Source organism: Lacerta agilis, chromosome 5 (genome assembly GCF_009819535.1).
Source record: "Lacerta agilis isolate rLacAgi1 chromosome 5, rLacAgi1.pri, whole genome shotgun sequence".
Lineage (NCBI taxonomy): Eukaryota > Metazoa > Chordata > Lepidosauria > Squamata > Lacertidae > Lacerta > Lacerta agilis.
Window position 1 is genome coordinate 62950874 of NC_046316.1, and position 22204 is coordinate 62973077.

At 43.8% G+C, this 22204-nt stretch overlaps 1 protein-coding gene across 1 annotated transcript in view; it reads right to left on the reverse strand.

Annotated features, from left to right (window-relative positions):
* Positions 1–22204, reverse strand: part of LOC117047273 (vertebrate ancient opsin-like) — a 94313-nt gene that overhangs the window by 61463 nt on the left and 10646 nt on the right. Inside the window, exon 2 of the mRNA XM_033150220.1 lies at positions 17133–17461. Coding sequence (XP_033006111.1) covers positions 17133–17461 — 329 coding nt within the window. The remainder of the gene's footprint in view (positions 1–17132; positions 17462–22204) is intronic.

Genomic DNA, 22204 nt, shown 5'->3' on the forward strand with positions numbered 1-22204 from the left:
TGCAGGCACTGGGTGCACCCTGCCGGTTTCACCTTTTCCTTCACCAGATCGGACACAGTATACCAAGTCCTGCCTCCATTGATATAATGTGCTCCCTGCAGACTGAGTGTAATTAAAGCTGGATGTAGTCTGCAATGGGGATTAAGGGGAACTGATTTTGTGGCTTTTTATAGAATGTGAGGTTATTCAACTTTAAAAGAATTTGAATTAATATGATTGTTGAAAGGCAAAAAAATAATAATAATTCTGCCCAGTTTTAAAGTGTGTATTTAAAGTCTACCAGCTCTATCTGGTACATCGGTTGAGACCCTACCAGCCTGCCCACTGTGGACTCAGCTACATTGGCAAAGAAAAAGCTCATTATACTGTATGTGTTGTTTATGCATTCTAACACTGTGACACCAGATGGAGCTGTGGAGTTCCATTTTTGCTAACCCGATTTCGCATACGAAGTTTGCAACGCGTTTAACTGAAACGCTTCTTTGATGTGCCTAGATCTAGCCTGTCTCGCCAGAGTGGTACATGCTCTGGTTATCTCCTGCTTGGATTACTGCAGTGCGCCCTACATGGGGCTACCTTTGAAGGTGACTCAGAAACTACAACTAATCCAGAATGCAGCAGGTAGACTGGTGACTGGGAGTGGCCGCCGAGACCATATTATACTGGTCCTGAAAGACCTACATTGGCTCCCAGTACATTTCCGAACATAGTTCAAAGTGTTGGTTCTGACCTTTAAAGCCCTATATGGTCTCAGCCCAGTTTACCTCAAAGATTGTCTCCTCTCCACCCCACCCCACCCCCCATTGTTCAGCCTGAACACTGAGTTCCTCCTCTGAGGGCCTTCTGGCGGTTCCCTCACTGTGAGAAGTTACAGGAAACCAGGCTGAGCGCCTTCTCAGTAGTGGCACCCTCCCTGTGGAACGCCCTCCCATCAGATGTCAAGGAGATGAGTAATTGCATAACCTTTAGAAGACATCTGAAGGCAGCCCTGTATAGGGAAGCTTTTCAGTGTTTAAAGTTTTTTATATATGTTTGGAAGCTGCCCAAAGTGGATGGGGCAAGCCAGTCAGATGGGCCGGGTACAAATAATAGAATTAATTAATTAAAATTCCAGCCTTTTCCTCAAAGCATAGCAATAATCCAATGGACAGTTTAAAATGTGAGCTTTTTATCTGAAAGTAAATGAAACCAATTTACTTCTTTCTGAACATTTTAGAGAGTATATATTATGGCATGAATGTAATCTAGTCTGATCTAGTATTCCCAGGGAGTCTCTTGCAGGAAATTATTCTGCATCAGGCCACTGGATGACAGACTCCTAAAGTTTGTAACTGAAGTGAAATAAAGATAAAATGAGCTGTTTCCTTCTGAAAAAAATAGACACGATCTCTGTATTTATAAGCAGCCAACAATCTTGTCAAGCAAGGCAAATTGCTGCTTATAGTGAGGCACCAAGATATGTATGGACAGAATGGATAAAGGGGATAACCAGAAAGGCATGGTCTCAGGTTTATAAAGAGATAGCCAGAAAGAAACCCCATTTTAGATACAGCTTCGCTCAGATTCCCTTTTGACCGATTGAACTTTGCCCTAGCCAAAATCCTTACATTGCAGCTTCTTAAGACATATCAGCAGTTTCAGCAGTTCAGCAGTTCAGCAAGATTCCAGTAAGTAGCTAACCACAAAACTTCCTCTGTCTAGTTTCGGTAGACTAGTTAACCGCAGAACTGACCCCATGACCGACGTCAGCAATAGCCTTAGCTATTATAAGGATGCAGGTGCAGGCAAAGGTCAACGGCTAGGCAGTTAAATGCTAGAATAAGTATATAGCACCTCCTGATGGCTAAAGCCGCTTGAAACATGTAAGACGGCCAGATAGGTGTATCCCCCACCCTGATTGGCCAGAAGGAATGCTAGGGGTTGGGTTATTAGCAGTTTGTAAAGGGTATAAAATACCCCTGCATGTGCTTGAGGGTATGCAGAATTTTGGGCACTAGCCAACTGCATCATTTGCTTTGTCACGACAAATCAAATCTAATCAATAAAAGGATTTTTTATCTGAAAAGCTGCTTGGAATATTTTCCTTTTGGTCATTAATAGTCATGGGCGCAACATTTCCTGGTGCAAGCGTGACTCGGATGAAGGGTTAGCCTTCTTTGACCAGAGGCAGCCCCCTTGCCCTATCGTACAGAGGGGGGGGGGTTCCTGGGAGCCGCCCTTCTTCTCCTGCGGCCGCCTGGCAGATTTGCCAGAGGAGACTGGGACGTGTCCTTGGCCCCCCCCCCCTTGACCTGTACGAAGACGGCAACGGACCGAGGAACAGAGGAACATTGGGAGACAGGAGCCGGCAGGGTAAGGAATGGCCTTCTCTATTGGGAGAAGATGGGAGAGCTGATCACTCTCCAGCGTGGTGCCAGTACCCAATGATAAGAGGTTCGTTGGGGAACCCACACGCATAGGTTGCGGTGTCAGTAATCAGTGGTAAGAAGTCCACTGATGAAAACAGCGCATAGGTAGGAGGAAAAGGAAAAAGGTAGGTAGCGTTTGGTTTGGTGTGAAAGGACTGAATGATTGGGAAATTTAGTTGTGTGATGAAGTGGTGTGTGATTAATGAAGTGCTGTGTGATGAATGTGGATGACTAAAGAACACTAAAAAAAAAAAAGAAGGTTGGTGAAAAGCACTACATGGGACATAATGGGTTTGGGGTTGCTCTACAGCAAATACTCCATTTGGAGGTACTATTGGAAATAGGTTCCAAAATAATGGCTGAGGTTATCTTTTGAGTTGTTGCAGAGTGCTGTGTTACCCAGAAGCACAGGCCAAATATAGGTGTGTGTGATATTGTGTGGATCTCTTTGTGTTTTCTCTCTGCTTTAACACAACTGTGTAATTGTGTTATGTGTCAAGGCCAGGGCTCTGGGTTCCAGAGGGCTGGGACAGGGGAGAGAATCTTTATTTTGTTAAGTTTCCCCCAGCTATCCTTCTTCAGTTGATTTCTCCTGAGGAAAGGAGAGGGGGGACTTTGTTTCTTTTGTTTCAAGCTTTGAATATTGCTGGGATCAACAGAAACAATCTTTGTGTAATGGTGAGGGTTGCAGGGTAGCAATCTCCCCCCCACTTTCTTGTTGTTTTATGCTGGTTCCTTTCTCATTTCTGGTCGTTGCACCACAGCGGGGCAACTCCCTTGTACTTCCTTATTTGTTACTGCATCTTTTCTGGTTTTATTTATTTATTTATGCGAAGAGGCAGGGGTTTTAGAGAACGTAAGACCTTTAGGGTCCTTTAGAGTCATGGTCTTTTTTGAAGATATAGCTGCACAGTCCTATACTCTCCTTTTTTACCTATGTAGCTCTCTCTGGAGGAATTGGTGTTGAAATTCAATGGATTAAGGGGTGAACCTCTCTCTCCCTCTTTAGCAAAAAGGCTGAGAGAAAGAGGGCTGTGTGGGTGTTTTTGCAAACGGTCGCTTTTTAGTGTGTTGCATCGAGGCTTGTGTTTTCTCCAACTGGATTGGAGGGGGCTGTGGGAAACCACAACTTTTTCTTCCCCTTCTTTGCCTAACTTTGTCATCTGTGGTCTTCAGACTTTTATTCTGTTTCCCTCCAATAAGTAATCCTCCTAGCCTTTGAAAGTGGGTGATTTAGAGATTTTGCATTTCATGCTTCTCAGCCTGGCAAAAGGGGGGCAAAGGACAAAGCAAATGTAGCCCCGAGTCCAGGCACTTGCATTGAAAGGCAATCCTGTTATCCTGAGAGTTAAGGTACGTTGTAAAAGGGTGTGGGTTACAGGTAATTATTGCTAAGTAATTGAATTATGGTGCTGGAGAGGACTCTCGAGAGTCCTATGGACTGCAAGAAGATCAAGCCTGTCCATTCTGGGGGAGGTAAGCCTTGGATTGATCACTGGAAGGACAGATCCTGAGGCTGAGGCTCCAGTGCTTTGGCTACCTCATGAGAGGAGAGGACTCCCTGGAGGAGACCCTGATGTTGGGAAAGATTGAGGGCACAAGGAGAAGAGGACGACAGAGGGTGAGATGTTGGCATGGGTTTGATTAGGCTGATGGAGGTCATGAGTGCCTGGCGTGTCCTGGTCCATGGTATCGCGAGGAGTTGGAAGGGACTAAACAATAAGAACTTCTGTAATTAGAAATGCTTGCCTTTTGATATGCGCTGGGAAGATTGGTGAAAGGGTTTCAGAAATCTTTTGGGTTGCTCTGTTTCTTGTTAGTTAGGATGAAGCCACAAATTAACTGACTTGGTTCCGGCAATTCATTAATTGTTTGTATCTTAATTGATATTTGTTATGGATATGAGAGAACCCCCCCCCCTTGTTCCTTTTTCTTTTTTAAGGTCTCTAACAAAAGCTTGCTGGAAGCAGAGAAAAAGGGGAAGTGGAAGAAAATGGATGAAAGGGAGGGGGAGCGGGGGAACAGAAAGAAAGCCTCATTTTAAAGAGCACAGAAATTTCCTTCGCAGCAGCCTTTCCCCTTTCTCTACCTTGGAAAGGGGGGAAAGAGCTAGAACTGTGTCAGGCTCTTGGGCTCTCCACCCAGCTGGGGAAAAGGTGTTGTGACTTTCAAGCAAGCTGATAAGTGACTGCATTAAATTTGCTGGTTTCATTTTATAATTGGTTTTAATTGGAATTTTATTGGTTTAATGTCACTTTGTTTTATCAAAAAATGCTTAGGCCTGCATTGTCTTATTGTTGGTTGGTTGTGTTTGCTTTTCCCTCCAATAGGCCATAGCTGTCATTCATTGCCAGTTTGCTAACAAAGCAGCATCAAAGAAAAAGGGAGAATTGGGTAAAGATCCTCTGGACTGAGATTATTTTAATCTCTGTAGAATCTGAAAATAGATATGCCTTGCTGTATGGCACTTTGAGTTGAGGATGGTGGGTGCAACATGGTGTCATAAGGGGGTTGTGCTGGGTGGACAGCATTGCAAGAAGGATTTATGTTTGTACTCTTGCATAAGCAACTGCTGTAGCATTGCTGCACATGGTTTCAGCTATGTATCTGTAAGATATTAGACAGCTCTGTTGCAGTTTATTGTGGCAACTAATGGGCTAGCTGGCTAACAGAGCACTGTGACCACTGACACTCTAATTCACTTGCTGTCTTGCCTTACGTCTTTAACTTGAGAAGGAACTCACCCCCGAGAAGCTAATACAATGGACAAATCCAAGTATGATGGCAAACACGAAAGTCAATGTGTTTCTTCCCAAATTCAAAGTGGATGGGGAATATGATTTCAAGCCAATTTTAGAAAGTCTTGGCATGACCAACATGTTTGATGAGAGTGCGTCAGATTTCTCTGAAATGTCAGAGACCAAAGGGGTAGTTTTGTCTCAGGTCATCCACAAAGTCTCTCTGGAAGTCGTTGAAGAAGGGGCAGAGTCCCTAGACGTACCAGGGTACCGGATCCTGCAATACAAAGATGAATTTAATGCTGATCACCCATTTTTCTTCTTCTTCCGGCACACCAAAAATCGCAATATTGTTTTTGCTGGCAGATTCTGTTCTCCTTAAATGAAAAAATGGGGTCAGAAAGGGAGACTGTCTCCCAGTACCAATTCATCATTGAATGAGTGGTTTAGTACAGCAAAAATGTGGGTGTATTGCTCCTTTTCTGTACATTAGGATGCCCAATAATGGCCACTGATTACATTAATTTGGCATTCCTTTGATGCAAAATGTTTAGCTCTTGAATCCAAGGCACAGGTTTACCTCATTTATACATATACCCCTAAAATGGGATTTGTGAACAAAGGAATAATAGGAAGCAGCAACGGAAAGTGTTATCTGAGGCTAAATCTGTTGTAGCTGCACAGTCTTTTGAGTTATAAGTGTCTGCAAATGAGAAGATGGCTGTTTGGAGTTTGTGGCAACAGGGAAAAGCAGGGAAAAGAGTGCCTCTGCAATTTTGATTCACTGATGGGGCTGCCCGATACCAAAGGAATGAAAGGGTGTGGCAGGCAGTAGCCACCAATCCAAAGACTCTGACTCGAGCTAGAAAGGATAAGTCTAGCTAGTATGCAAGCTAACAGCAGCATTAATGGTTTATTGAACACATACACTGATTCTCGGGCAGTGCGCAAGGGTTTGGTGGTGTGGCTTTCCCAATGGAAGTGAAATGACTTTTGTATACAACTGCCCTCTGTGGGGGCAGGAGGTACCAACAGTGGTTGCCAACTGTGAATTGTGCTTGCAGCCCAACCATTTGCCCCTATCTAAGAATCCCATGGGCAACTGCACACACAGGAACAGGACCTGGGGAAGTATGGCAGATAGACTATGTGAGTCCTCTGTCTCAGTTTGGAAGGTGCCAATGTGTCCCACCTGTTGAAGGTTAACACCTTTGTAACGTACAACAGGAATGAAAGCACCTGAAACCTTAAGGTATGGAAAGCTCAGCCATATGGTAAAATATCCCTCCAGGCAACACCGAACAGGCAGAAGCTGACCCCTTAGTACCAGAGGAGGTGTTGCTGCCTGCTGAAGGGCGGGTGACAAGACCTCTGGGTGTGGGAGTTGCAGTTCCTCATTGCACATATAGGCGGATTGTACCATGATCCAGCCTGGGCCTGAAAGGTATTCAGGTGTTAGGAGGGGCCATAGAGGCTAATTTCCATGGTGAAATAAAGGTGCTAGTGCATGACAGCCACTACATAGTCCAGTTGATTTGTGAACAACTGGGTATACCTGTTATTTAAGAGGCAACAGAGGTTTTGTGTCCTCAGACTGTAAGTTAATTATTGGACAAAAGGGGTTTTGTTCCTTTATACAAGCCATCATGACAGGTCTGGTGAGGTGGTGAGTAGAGGACCAGGTACTGGGGATTAATAGCTGACACAGACTCTCCAGACTGTTTGGATGCAGACACACTACAAAGGAAAGGAACTAATCTATGATATTGCTATTGGATTAGATATAACATATCTCTTGTCTGTTCTGTTTCATGTCAGCCTAAGGAAGGGGGAAACATGCTGATGTTATTGTTACTGCAGATGATGGTGTTATGGATGCCCTGCCAACCAGCTGTTGACGAACACAACACGACAATCCAGTCTCTATGTGAATAGGAAGTTCTGTCTCAAAAACAGTGGCTCCCAAGACTGATGGGGAGAGTGCAGGACAAGTGTATGAATATAACTGGGATGAATCCTATTTGAGAAGATTTTATTTCCCTATTCCCTGGCATCAGCAGAATTTTATGCTAAATTGGTCAGAAATTGGAATGTTACCTTTCAATATTTGTTTAATCACAGGTAATCTACTGAGATTGGAACATGAGATTCAAGTTTGGAGTGCTGAAGATACTGGCAGTTGGAGACATATTATCCTGGATATTATTATAAATTGGAAATGGCTCAAAGTATTCGGCATTGTGCATGTGCATTTGCTTATATTTCTGTATTCTGTATGCTAGGGTTATACGTTTAGGGTTTTTATTACTCAGAGTGGGAAGGTTAACCAAATTATTGCCTGGGCCGAGAAGCAGACCGTGTGAGATCGGGGGGTGGAGTGTATGGGGTAATCATTGCGGAAGATTTTTGTATTTCGAGGAGACAGTGATCTGGCATGGTCAGCTTTTCCGTCTCTGGTTATCTCTTCCTGACTAGTTACTTTTTGGTTTAGGTGTTTAAACACTAGTTAGGTCAAGCTATAGAGGACGCAGGTGAATCTGGTCCTCTAGCTTGAAAGGGGGGAAAATGAGGCACCAAGATATGTATGGACAGAATGGATAAAGGGGATAACCAGAAAGGCATGGTCTCAGGTTTATAAAGAGATAGCCAGAAAGAAACCCCATTTTAGATACAGCTTCGCTCAGATTCCCTTTTGACCGATTGAACTTTGCCCTAGCCAAAATCCTTACATTGCAGCTTCTTAAGACATATCAGCAGTTTCAGCAGTTCAGCAGTTCAGCAAGATTCCAGTAAGTAGCTAACCACAAAACTTCCTCTGTCTAGTTTCGGTAGACTAGTTAACCGCAGAACTGACCCCATGACCGACGTCAGCAATAGCCTTAGCTATTATAAGGATGCAGGTGCAGGCAAAGGTCAACGGCTAGGCAGTTAAATGCTAGAATAAGTATATAGCACCTCCTGATGGCTAAAGCCGCTTGAAACATGTAAGACGGCCAGATAGGTGTATCCCCCACCCTGATTGGCCAGAAGGAATGCTAGGGGTTGGGTTATTAGCAGTTTGTAAAGGGTATAAAATACCCCTGCATGTGCTTGAGGGTATGCAGAATTTTGGGCACTAGCCAACTGCATCATTTGCTTTGTCACGACAAATCAAATCTAATCAATAAAAGGATTTTTTATCTGAAAAGCTGCTTGGAATATTTTCCTTTTGGTCATTAATAGTCATGGGCGCAACAATAGATAAATCGTTTCAGTCTAGGATTCTGTCTTTTAAATCAGTCAGTTACCGGGTAATGTTTCAGATGAGATTGGATGCAGATATTGGAGTTTCAGATGGAGAGGAAGATTCGTTTCCTCTAAGTTTATGCTTTGAAAAGTGTGCAGCATAGTGGAGTCCTTGGCTTGGATCCCAACTTCTCATCAATGGCAGAACAAAGTTCCATTCATAATAATAATAATAATAATAATAATAATATTTATTATTTGTACCCCGCCCATCTGGCTGGATTTCCCCAGCCACTCTGGGCGGCTTCCAACAGAAACCAAATACAACAATATCAAACATTAAAAACTTCCCTAAAAAGGGCTGCCTTCAGGTTTTTTCTGAATGTCAGGTAGTTGTTTATTTCCCTGACCTGTGATGGGAGGGCGTTCCACAGGGCGGGCGCCACTACCGAGAAGGCCCTCTGCCTGGTTCCCTGTAGTTTTGCTTCTCGCAGTGAGGGAACAGACAGAAGGCCCTCGGCACTAGATCTCAGTGCCCGGGCTGAATGATGGGGGTGGAGACGCTCCTTCAGGTATACAGGACCGAGGCCGTTTAGGGCTTTAAAGGTCAGCACCAACACTTTGAATTGTGCTCGGAAACGTACTGGGAGCCAATGCAGATCTCTCAGGACCGGTGTTATGTGGTCTCGGCGGCCACTCCCAGTCACCAGTCTAGCTGCCGCATTTTGGATTAATTGCAGTTTCCGGGTCACCTTCAAAGGCAGCCCCACATAGAGCGCATTGCAGTAGTCCAAGCGGGAGATAACCAGAGCATGCACCACTTTGGTGAGACAGTCCGCGGGCAGGTAGGGTCTCAGCCTGCGTACCAGGTGGAGCTGGTAGACAGCTGCCCTGGATACAGAATTAACCTGCGCTTCCATGGACAGCTGTGAGTCCAAAATGACTCCCAGGCTGCGCACCTGGTCCTTCAGGGGCACAGTTACCCCATTCAGGACCAGGGAATCCTCCACACCTGCCCTCCTCCTGTCCCCCAAGAACAGTACTTCTGTCTTGTCAGGATTCAACCTCAATCTGTTAGCCGCCATCCATCCTCCAACCGCCTCCAGGCACTCACACAGGACCTTCACGGCCTTCACTGGTTCTGATTTGAAAGAGAGGTAGAGCTGGGTATCATCCGCATACTGATGAACACCCAGCCCAAACCCCCTGATGATCTCTCCCAGCGGCTTCATATAGATATTAAAAAGCATGGGGGAGAGGACAGAACCCTGAGGCACCCCACAAGTGAGAGCCCAGGGGTCTGAACACTCATCCCCCACCACCACTTTCTGAACACGGCCCAGGAGGAAGGAGCGGAACCACTGTATAACAGTGCCTCCAGCTCCCAACCCCTCTAGCCGGTCTAGAAGGATGTTATGGTCGATGGTGTCAAAGGCCGCTGAGAGATCCAGCAGAACTAGGAAACAGCTCTCACCTTTGTCCCTAGCCCGCCGGAGATCATCGACCAGCGCGACCAAGGCGGTTTCTGTCCCATGGTGAGGCCTGAATCCCGATTGGAAGGGATCCAAATGGTCCGCTTCTTCCAGGCGTGCCTGGAGTTGTTCAGCAACCACCCTCTCAATCACCTTGCCCAAGAATGGTAGATTTGAGACATTTCCTGCTCCCCTTTTCCTCTGAGGGATGGGGGGCGCTTGGTAATGATTTGGGATAGGGTGCAGGAGCCGATGTTAATGGCGGGGCCAGTTAGCAGAAATTGACCAGCTTAAAATCCAAGCCTCTGTGTCCAAACCTTTGACAATGCAGAAGTTAAATTCAGCTGTGGCAAGGCAAGAAAATTATGACCCAAACTCCATGTCTTCATTAGCAAACAAACTGAAAGTATATGAGGCAGAGAAGCCGCTATTAAGCTGGGCTCTATTTGGCTTTTGTGGGGGGGTGCGTGTCTCAGTGCACACACCCAAAATTGTTTGTTTGTTTGTTTGTTTGTTTGTTTGTTTTTAAAAGCAATGCTATATGCAGGGCCAGCCCAAGACATTTCGGCACCTGAGACGAACCACAAAATGGCGGCCCTCTCCCCACCAGGGAAGAAGCAGGGAGTGAAGATTGAAATCAGGAACAAAGCAGGAATAAAGATCTACATTGGGATCTGCTGCCCTTATGGATCTTGCTGCCTGAGGTGGTCGCCTCACCTTGCCTCATGAGTGGGCCGGCTCATGAGTGGGTTCGACTTCCAAGGTACAACAGTACTATTTTGGGGGGACAACAGCAGGCTCCTCTGTTATGAGGAGAGAAAATGTATCCTTACCTGCTTTCTTCACACCATCTACTCACCTTTCTGCTGAACTAAAAAGCATCAAACTTTCCCCAAAGGGAGGATGTTTCAGTCTCCTGACCATTTTGGTTGTCTTTTTCTGTGCCCTTTCCAGTAACAATCTCTTCTATCTCTCCCTTCCTCCTACTTTATTATTATTATTATTATTATTATTATTATTATTATTATTAATGTTTTGTTTTGGTACTCATGAACCAGGGAAGAAGAGGATAAGGCAGCTGTGTGCACAGATGTTGGCATCTGATCCTGGGCAGCAAATAGCAAATGAGAGGTAAGTAGCTGGAGCACAATAGTTGCTGTCAGCTGCATAGGAAATTGCAGCAGATTAGTCATTGCCCAGTGTAGCTCTTTCCTTCATTCTCTATTCTCTGTTCCCTTAATAGTAACAAGACTCTAATCCTTCCCACACATTTGACAAGAGAAAAGCACTTTGACTCCAGGTTACAGGTGACTAATGTGTGATTCCCATAGGACTGTGGACTTTGCCTCTAAGTAATAGGTCTTGCTCAGTGTAGCGGCACATGCAGAGGGAGAATGGCACTCGGAAATCCATAATTTCACAAGCCAATGCTCTGTTAGTTGTCAGTAAAATAAATCTTTGAGTGCATCCTTAAGAAAATAGAAGCAGCCCTAAAAAAAAAAAAAAAGGCTCTTCAGTTGCGGGGCATAAAGTTGGTGGGGCATTCTGGAGATTTGTGGCATGGGTGTTGGAGGTGCAACAGCAGAGATCATTCAGTGTGTGACTTAAGGGATAATTCTGTTGTCAGTAAATCAACTAGCCAAGAGGGTGTCAGTGTTGCATAGCAAGCAGGGAAGGAAGATGGCATGATCTTTAGTGAGGTAGCGCATGCTCTGCTAGGCTATATAGATGTGCAGGTGTTTTCTCGCAGATGTTTAGTTGAATGCCTTCCTGCTCTGAGCAATGCCTGTCAAAAAAAGCTAAAACCCCTCTATTTCTTTGTGCTTAAGTGACATACAGTTTTGTTCAGTTTGTCCAGTAAACGTCTACCAGGATTTTCTCTCTGCATTACTCAAGTAACTCTGCTAACGATGGAGACATGGAAACTGAGGTGAAGTATTCATCCCCTTTACTGCTAGTGCTGATCACGCTCCCAACTGCTATTTGGTCATGTTACTTCATCTTCTTATATACCAATAGCAAACTCAGTTCTTTGAGTATGGCACCATCCACTCAACAGAAAAGTACTGGCAAAATGGAATGAATCCCAAAGTTTACAGAAGCTAAAAAAAAAACCCTCAAACCCCTGGGCCTAATGTTGCCCTGCTGAAGGGAATAGAAAAGGCATGGATCTAGGCCCACCTGATGTAACATACCTTGTAGGTCTGCACTGTGCTAAGCAGCGTCAGGACCCCTCCAACCTCCGCCTGTATCCCTCCTTTTCTTTTCTTCATCTCAGAAGAGCAGCTGTGTCTTTTCAGGGCCTGGGGGCTGGGCCCTGGCCCATTTAAGGCTCAGCTCCCATCTACCATTTCTCATATGTCATCATGCGAAATGAGGCACATAGCGACTTTTCAGCTTCATTTACCAAGGACAATCCCCTGAGCAGCTGAACCACTAAAACTCTCCATAAGGCAGAAATGTGTTTATTTTTAGGGCCTCAAATTATTAAGAGAAAACTAGAACAAGAGCTTGTCAGCACGCTGATCATTTAACAAACAATTGGTCTATTTTTATTTTCATTGCGTGTTTAGACCTTTTACCCTCCCCAAATAAATTCAGACGGGAGACAAATATTTGGTTTGGTTTTTGGCAGAATTTAGGCCACAACTTTATTGATTACAATCAGGTGAGTGGTTGCATAGGTTCTGGTTCCACTAGCTTCCTGCACTGTTGCAGGCAGACCTGTCCCATAGCCACGTTTGTAGGACAGCCAAGGATGAACACCAGGGACAGCTGCTGGGAGGAGTACCAATCAGCCGCCCTGATGTCCCCTGGACTCGGGCTCAGGCAGGACCCCATTCAGGGAATGCCAAACCAATGAGTCCCTGGATTCCTTTACTGGAATATCCTGCATTTGCATAGGCGTGGCCACATCACGTGCCATGCCTGTCACCTGAACCAGAACCTATCCGCAACTTACAAGTTGTGACAATTTGCTACGCAGCAGGCAAAACCCAAGTGGCACCAGCCAATCAGCCGAATGGGGGAAATTCCTGCCATGCCCCTGCCCCAACGGCAGGCGACACACGACGGAATAGCAAGGTCAAGCGCAAGCCCTAAATATAGGGAGAGGTGGGCGGGTGTTCCGATGCGAAAGCCCCAAAGAGAAAGCTCAGTAGCCTCGCATGGGCTTAAATAGGTCCTGCATTGCTGCTTCTTTGAGGCATCCCATTGGCCAGATTACATACCAGCAACACGGGACCAACCTATCAGGGGTTGTGGCTATCTTTCCAATTAACCACCCACAACACTGGGTCGGATAGCCGGTCGGACCACAACACGTGCCCTCTTTTATGGAGGACACGCTTTTTCAAAACCGTGGTTCCCAAAGAGGGATTTTGTTAATTTGGAAGGGAATGAGGTAAACCTCTTTGCAATTTATGTGCGAGAGGTTAATTGATTGATACAAGTATTTTCATCCCTGTAATTGCACAACTATGTGAACAAGATTAACAATTAAGCAGCTTCTTTATTCTATCTCAGTTTTAATATTTTGTTAGCATTTATCTTTTCCATTGTTTTGTTTTTTCCTTCTTGCTAACAATCTGCAGAAACTCCTTGGGCCTACAGTCCTACGTTCCTGGTATGTTTCATAACTCGACAGACTTTTCCAGAGGGTGATGCTTGGGGGGGGGTGTGTTTTTCGGCCCCGTAGAACCCTCAGTGGTACAAACTCTACAATTCTATTTAGTTGCTAGTCTTTGGGTTCTTCCCCCCACCCCAATAGTAAGTCATTGGGTGTTCCTTTAAAATGAACGTAACTCAAAAAATCTATAGCTGATGCACTTTAGTGCTGTCACACACACACACACACACACACACACACAGTTTCCTACCCATGAATCTTCTGCTTTCCATTATCTGTCTTGCAGCCTGCCTCCTCCACACTGCAAACACCCATTTTTCATTCAGCAAATATGCAGAAAATTGTTCTACTTTGCATTTGACTTTGCTCATGTGCTGTTGCCAGACAATCCCTGGGAGCACAGCATGCTTGAAGCTTCTCTTGTTGTAGTGTGGGTGGAGAGTAAAAGACAGTGTGTTTGTATGTGTGTTCCTTTTCGGCTCACATGCATACACTGATGTTTTTATACAAAATTAATAAATATAACACACACACATACACACACAAACACACACCCGTGGCTGATATGAGACAGTCTAGCATCACCAAACCAATAATCAGACAAATGGATCACTGCTTTTCAGCTGCTTCCCCTAGCAAAATGCTTGTGGGGTTCCTTTGACTGGAACCTCAAATATACCAGGTAGGGCAATCCTAAATATAAGAAGCCGTTAGAATTTCAGCTAGTTGATGTAAAAGTGGTGTAAGTTATTCCTATTCCAAGCTCTGTTCAACAGTGGGGCTACTGTCGGCTCAGCAGGTCCCAGCCAGGGACCCAGTCTTTAGAATAGAGTTTGACTACCCTTTTTACAAACATAAATTCCACCATGTTCCTAAGTCTCTCCTTGCCCTGTCCCATCCCTGCTGGTGTAAATTCCACAGGCTTCAGTTCCACTTGGTAAGCCATCACAGCTCCAGCTCAGCCAGCTTGAGAGACTTATGCTAGCGTATCTCTGGCTGAGCTGAGCTGAGGAAGTTACAGCCTATTCTAAACTTGCTCAGCCTGTAGGATCTTGGGTTTGGATTGTGCTGTCTGTTAAGTAGTGGGTGGACACAGCAAACGACACAGTGATTTCCAAGCAGCTCTTGTTTATTCTCAGGCTGGAACAGAAGTGAGCTGAAGGGCTCAACAGCCTGCTTATATAGAACTCAGCTACAAAGCAACAGTAACAACTTTCTGTAGTCACCCAATCCCTGAACGTCACTCTTCAATCCCTCATTTGCATGTGCGGACCTGAGTGAAAACTGCAGCAGAATGAACTATATACACACACCACTAGTGGCCTAGGGTGAGAACTTCACTGTCAAAGCTTATACAGTGGTGCCTCAGGTTAAGTACCTAATTCATTCCGGAGGTCTTTTCTACACCTGAAGCGTACTTAACCTGAAGCACCACTTAGCTAATGGGGCCTCCTGCTGCTGCTGCTGCGCTGCCAGAGCACAATTTCTGTTCTTAAGTGGAGTTCTTAACCTGAAGCGTACTTAACCCGAGGTATCATTGAATTCTCCTGTACCCTATCTCCAGTCTTGAACCAAATCAGGCCAAATGGCCTTGTTATTGCGATTCTACAGTACTATCAGCTCATTTTGTTAAAAACTGTATGGGCCACACATCACATAATTATTAAGAGCAACCCCATTTCTGTTGCCTTTTTCTGTGTGCAGAGCATTTTGCCATTCTCTCTTTAACATTATAAAGTGGTTGTCATGAACAAATGCTGGATCCAAGCTATGAAAGAAGCTAAGTTCAGCACATAGAGGGATGGAGAATGCTAGTGGGCCAGAACAGGTAGGGTGAAATCAGGAGGTGATTTCGCCCTCCCTCCCATCCCATCCCACTCCACCCCACGAGAATGTGGGAAATGAAATTGGAATGGGGGGGCAGTATCCAATTAACATGTCCCTTTGGTGCAAGTATTTGTGCTTGTGCAACAGAACTTTCCCTCTGCTCCTCCCCATGCCCTCCCCAAATCTGCTCTGGTGCTTTGGGGAACCCCTAGAACTTTTTTATGGGGTGTATGGCAGAACAAAGGTGGGGGAGCTCCATTGTGCAAACAGGATCCATTACTTGAAGAGTACCCAGAATATCTTCTGCAAAGTAGGATTTCCACATGGATCTCAAAGCAAATGAAGATGTGCTGTTGTTCATCTTTCCATGATGAGATTCCCCCACCTGCACTCATCCTTCCACCTCTGAGCTCATGACATGCAATAATAATCTTGAATTCGTTTCCACCACTTTCATAAGTAGCATCAAGAGCCATTGTAAGGGGTTAAGTTTTGTCAAACCACTTGTAACAGCAGCACCGTTGCAGTGGATTCAATATCTATGATGAATTCAATGTCAATTTGCAACAAAATGTGGATGGGGAGTCAAAGTGGAAGTTGATCAAACAGTTGAGGGCTGTTTAATGTAGAAAAAAAAATATGACTAGGGGTGAGGGAAGATTGTGGCTACATTAGGACAGCTCTTTAGTCCATCTTCCCAATGTTTCCTTTCTGGATGATTTTTACATTTTATGTGCTCTTCCACACAATTTAAATGTTTCCACAGCATTATACCTATTCTTCTTGATGTTGCTCTTTGAATTCTATCCATTATTCTAAAAATCATGACTTTCCCATGAAATTGGCAATAGATTGCCTTTAAAGTTTACTGACCTGTCCACAGTGGTTATTGTTTGTGGAATTATTGTTCGGGGAGGAGTTGTTGAGGAGAGAATTGCTTCTTAATCAAATTTACTTTATAGTCTCTTAGTTTCAATACTTGTAAATGGACTAATTAACATATGCAGATGACTATTTGCTTGTTCCAACACTGGCTCAATCTTATCTTTACATTTGCCCTTTTAGTGTTTAATTTTAGTTTGCTCCCCGTATAAAGACTCTTCTTTCAAATAAATCATTTGATTTCAAGGTGCATCTTCAGCAAAAGGAAAATATTCATATGACTCCGGACTACTGGAAATGCCATTTCCTTTAAAGGGCACATGCCTGCCACCACCTTTGACTCAGAGGATGAGTCCCCCACAGTACCTCTTTCTCCCTAGCCTTACAGAAGTCAAATACTGTACTGTAAAATAAGATTAGGGCTCTTTAACCAGCCAGCCAGTCCCTCCAGGGAGGTAGTCTACCACACTCCAACCTATTTTGATCTGACTTTGATTTGCATTTGCCAAACTTCAGTGGGATCTAGTTCTCCACTTAGATAGCATCTTTGGAAGAAAATGTTTCAGCCAGAGGTGCCCCTTTGGAGCTGTCCAGGGTCCTGCTTGTTTCTGCCATGTACACGCAGGTCCGGCTACTTGCCTGCTCATTTACAAAAATCCACAAATCAGTTTTTCCTTTGTCTCTCTTTTGCTGGTTGGCTGCAGTCATTTCAGGAAGAAACCATGGAGAGAGGGGGGGTAGGGAGATTGGGCAAATCCTATATGAGAAATGATCCTATAGAAATCAATAGAAACCGTGGACTCATGCAAATGCTCATCTAACAAATGATTTCCAGGGAAAGCATTGTGTTCAGTAAGTGGGGCCTGCATGTACCTTGATCTGACTTTGACTTGCCATTGGATGCAACACAGCACACTGATGCTCTGTCAAAAAGATTGAAAAATCCACTCACCTGCTTTATGGCACACAGCAGCTTCCCATAGCAGTAAACAATAATGAAAAAAGGAAGTACAAGGCAAAAGATGAAGAGGCAAATTATGTAAGATACATTGTTAGCATCCCGTGAATGCCAGTTAACTGAACATGTCGTGCCTGGTCCTTCTGGTCCATAGCTACTCCATCCAAAAAGTGGTGGCAAGCTCCAGAATAAGGAATACATCCAGGACACAAAGATTCCCATCCATACTTTCTTGTAGTTTGTGGCATCAGCTTCAGTTGTACCCATCATGGTGCAATAGCGTTCATACGAAAGCACAGCCAGGGATATCAGTGACACCGTACCTGTAAGGTAACAGCAGATTACTTTGTTTTATTTTGGACAATTGTTTTCTAAGCGAACAAGTGCATCTTATAAACAAGGCTTTGAGGGCTCTGAAGAAACACTTTGTGGAAAAGAGATGAGTCACAAGACCCATCCATTAGCAAATTCTTTCCTGAACCACCTTGGCCTCATATCTACTGTTCCCTCTTTACTTGTGTGATCATATTATTGTGAGCAGGGAGTTGAACTAGGTGGCCTCCAAAGTTCTTTCCAAATATGGTTTTATGTTTGAGATCTAGAAAAGAATAGGACAGCTGAAGTAGTCAAGCCAGTTGTCCAGGTCAAGCCTGGCATAATCTATTGCTAGACAAATTGCAGGTAATATGTTGCTATGGGAACTAAATAGCTGGCTGAGAATCTCAATATCTGGCCTTCTGAAGGGCTAGCAAATATCACAGAGCATGGTGCCTCTTCTCTCCTTTCCCTTCCCCTTCCCAACCAGATGTAATCAAGGTGTCTGTGTGTGACATGAGGAATTGGCTTGCAATGTGAGGCAGACTGGAAACAGCCTGTTTAAGTTGAGTGTTTCCATCTGTGATCACCCTGCATGTGTGTAAATAAATGCAAATAGTGGTAAAGCAATGGTTCAGAGATCATTTGCATTCAGAATTGGCCTTGTAGAGCCAGTGTGGTGTAGTGGTCTGGGGAACCGGGTTTGCGTCTCCGCTCCTCCACATGCAGCTGCTGGGTGACCTTGGGCTAGTCACACTTCTCTGAAGTCTCTCAGCCCCACTCACCTCACAGAGTGTTTGTTGTGGGGGAGGAAGGGAAAGGAGAATTTTAGCCGCTTTGAGACTCCTTCGGGTAGTGAAAAGCGGGATATCAAATCCAAACTCTTCTTCTTCTTCTTCTTCTTGTAGCTAACTTGACCTTTTAGAAACTACATAGTAAATTCTGGTAAATTATTATTTATCTATTGCATTAATATCTTGCCTTTCTTCCATGATGAAACTGAAGGTGCTATACATTACAATAGCATTTTCTTGTCCAGGCACTTACCAGACCCAGGGCTGCAAGTTCCTGTATTACAGAGATAAAGAGTCTGTGTTACTCCAAATGCTATTGGACTCCAACTCTCACAATCCCTGACCACTGGACATGCCAGCTGGGGCTGATGGAAATTATGGTCCCTCACACTGAGGCCACCAGGTTCCCCATCTGTTTTAGATTATACATAACATGGAAGCAAAAGAGTCTCTTTCTATCTCCTTATTCTTCCAAATAGTCTTCAGAAGAACAACTCTTCTCATGCACTAGCAGAGGTTTGCCTCCACATTTTCATGTCTAAAAATTGCAATGTAGTGTCTATGTCCACTCAATATGCAAAACTATGCATTCAGGATACTAGCATATTGCAAGTTTTATGTATTTGGAAGTCTGCAGATCACCCAGGAGGCATTTTCTCACACCATTGAAACAGCAGGAAAGACTTGCTGAAGTCAGTGCATAATTACATATTTATGTTTCTTAAAAACCAAAAAAAAACAGACTCGAGAAAGTCATTATTTAACATCACATCATTCCTGCACATGCTAAATGGATGCCATACCTACTGCAATTATCACAGGCATCATACATGGTATCATGGGCATCCCCTTCAAATGTGTATGTAAGTTGGCCAGCTTTATTCATAGGAAGTATCAGGATAAAGGTAAGGAGTTGTTTCCGTAATGCTGGTAAAATTGATGTGGATGTTTCCAAATCCTACTGAGGTAGGAGATGCAAAGAAAAAGGAGTGTACATGCCAATAACTTTCATTCAAATACAGATGCAAAATCATTCTTGCACTCACACCATCTATCAGTCTATGGTCGCAAACAGTGATTGGTTCATCCATATTTTCCCTAGAAAATTTCCCTTCTCGGTAGTGGCGCCCGCCTTGTGGAATACCCTCCCATCAGATGTCAAGGAAAGGAACAACTATCCAACTTTTAGAAGACATCTGAAGGCAGCCTTGTTTAGGGAAGTTTTTAATGTTTGAAGTTTTATTCTGTTTTTAATGTTCTGTTGAAAGCCACCCAGAGTGGCTGGGGAAACCCAGCCAGATGGGCAGGGTAGAAATAAAATTGTTGTTGTTGTTGTTGTTGTTGTTGTTGTTGTTAGAGTCCAGAATAATGAGATTAAAACTGACCCAACTCCAGATTGGGTCTGAGGCAGATTTGGCCCTGTTAGCCAATGAAGACATTGTATTCCTGAGACTGGTGGCTTCAATCCCTGTTTTAGCATTCCCAGAAACCCTTCTCACTGAGAACTGGGGTCCTGCTTGGAGCAAAATTTAACAGTATTGGGAACAAGGATATTGATTAAATTTCCCATGGTTCTTAGCAATATATTCCTGTTATCCAAGACCACAGCTGTAGCCATGGCATTTGTCTGAGTCATCCACACTGCTTCCCATGTACTAGTAAGTTGCAAAAAGGAAGACATAAGAGCAATGGCTCCAGGGAACATTGGGGCAATTTCAAAATTGGCCAAACTCCAGAGTGTGTAGTTCAATCCAAAATGGATCTGAGGAGGACTAGATACCTGAAATCTACTGACGAACCCCTTCCCCTTGATTTATTGGAGATTTGCCATCAATATTTTTAAAATAGCCAGTTTGTAAAAACAGCCAATTCAATATCAATAAAGTAAGTTGGAGGCAGAGACTGTTTACTAACTTAATAGAATTTTGTAGAAAGCCTTTGGCACACAAAGCAAGCTTATCAAGGGAACTTCTTTGTCTTTCGTTTTTCAGGATGCCAGGAAGAAAGGCAGAAAAGGAGATAGAAGGTTGTATACAAATAAGATCTCTAGATAAGAAATCTATGGATTCTTTTACAAGCTTTCACAACACCACTTTATCAGCTAGGATGTTCTGTGTCAACCAAAAAGGAAACATCAAATATCAAGAAAATCCTTAATAAAAATTAATTTTTAAAAAAAATGTCCCAGGGTCTAGGGAATGCCTCTTGACTGCACTTGCAGGCACAATGGCTCAAGGACCCCCTCTCCCCCAGATGACCTGACCCAGATCCTGCAATCATCAGCTGAGGCCCTTCTTCATGAACCTCCTCCATGAGAGGTCCAGAGGGTGTCTTATTTGTAGCTCAAGTATTTTTCCCTAGCTGGAATGTATCCCTTGAACTTTGATAATGCATCTTGCTTATCTGCATGGACAGAGGTGCCAATTTGAATAAAATATGGGGGGGGGCTGATAAGCCCTGCATAATTGATCATATGACACGGTGCACACACACCATTTGAATTGCAATGCCCATCATCTTTGGTGGGGAGCACAAATATTTTTGGGGGGGCCAAGACCCCTCAGCCCCTAGGAGTTGGCTCCTATGTGCATGGAAAAGGGGGTGTGGAAATATATATACCGGTAGAAGCCCCAGGCTACTATGGAGAAGTAAAAATTTAACAGCAGTTGCGCCACTCACTTTTGCCTCTGGCCCAACAAAGCCCTTGGCTCTTGTAACATTTCCCAGAAAGGAAGGTGCCGCTCATGCTGAAAAAGATTTCCCACTCCTTGTTTACAGGGAACTTTGGAGTACTAGTGGCACATAAATATTTATAACTTTTGGAAAGGGTCATTTTGCTTTCACATATGAAAAAGTGCAACACGTATGAAAACATGCACGGCTGCTGCAACAGAAAACTCACTCTAAAGACATTATTCTGCTAAATATGTTGCTAAATCTAACTAAGCAATCTCTAAGAGTACACCATGCAACTAGGCTGTCAATAATAATGGCTTATTTGATCGTCTGATTCAAATGCCACTTTTTTTGAAGGGGGAGAAATAACTGACAGCAACTAGGCTGTCAATAATAATGGCTTATTTGATCGTCTGATTCAAATGCCACTTTTTTTTGAAGGGGGAGAAATAGCTGTTTCACCTCTGTACTGAAATTCTGTGAGAGCTGCTGGCATTCACTAAACAAATTTGCTTTGTCTATATACTGTTTAGGCTCTAAAAAGACCTGCAAAGGAAATCGGGTTTTTTTTTCTTTTTAAAAAATGGTTCTGTCAGTAAAAAGTCAGGTCATATGATGCAAAGTGTGTAGATAAATGCTAATAATTAATAGTTTTTTAGAAATGGCAAACATCATTATTAATTTATTGTGGTCAACAGACCCAAAATAAAAAGAGGAAACACAATTTTCACAAACACTGGCCTATGCTGGCCTTCTCACCTATAACAGATGTTCATAATAATAATAATAATAATATTTATTATTTGTACCCCGCCCATCTGGCTGGATTTCCCCAGCCACTCTGGGCGGCTTCCAACAGAAACCAAATACAACAATATCAAACATTAAAAACTTCCCTAAAAATTCCCTCTTGATTCTGAGAGGTTCTCTGGTGTGACTCAGACATTACTGACAGGTCAAGATTCAAAAGCTTTGCTCTTTCAAGTTGCAATTTTGATAATGCAGTTCATTTAGGAGTACGTGTGTAAGAGACAGCTGCGATTCAAGGTCAAGGTGCAATGACTAATGCTCTTGTTCACTGGTGCAAAATAAGCCACAAAATATATAACAAATGCTGTAATCCTTGCCCTTTCTTGGGAGCAACTTCTGCTGAAATCAGATCAACAAAGTCCCATTTCTTCTTTGAAAGACTCCAAGAGGGGCAAAAGGTCAGGAGGAAGAAATGCTAGAGCATTGCTCCATAGCTCCCAAGCATCATTATCCACCCAACAAATGGAGAAG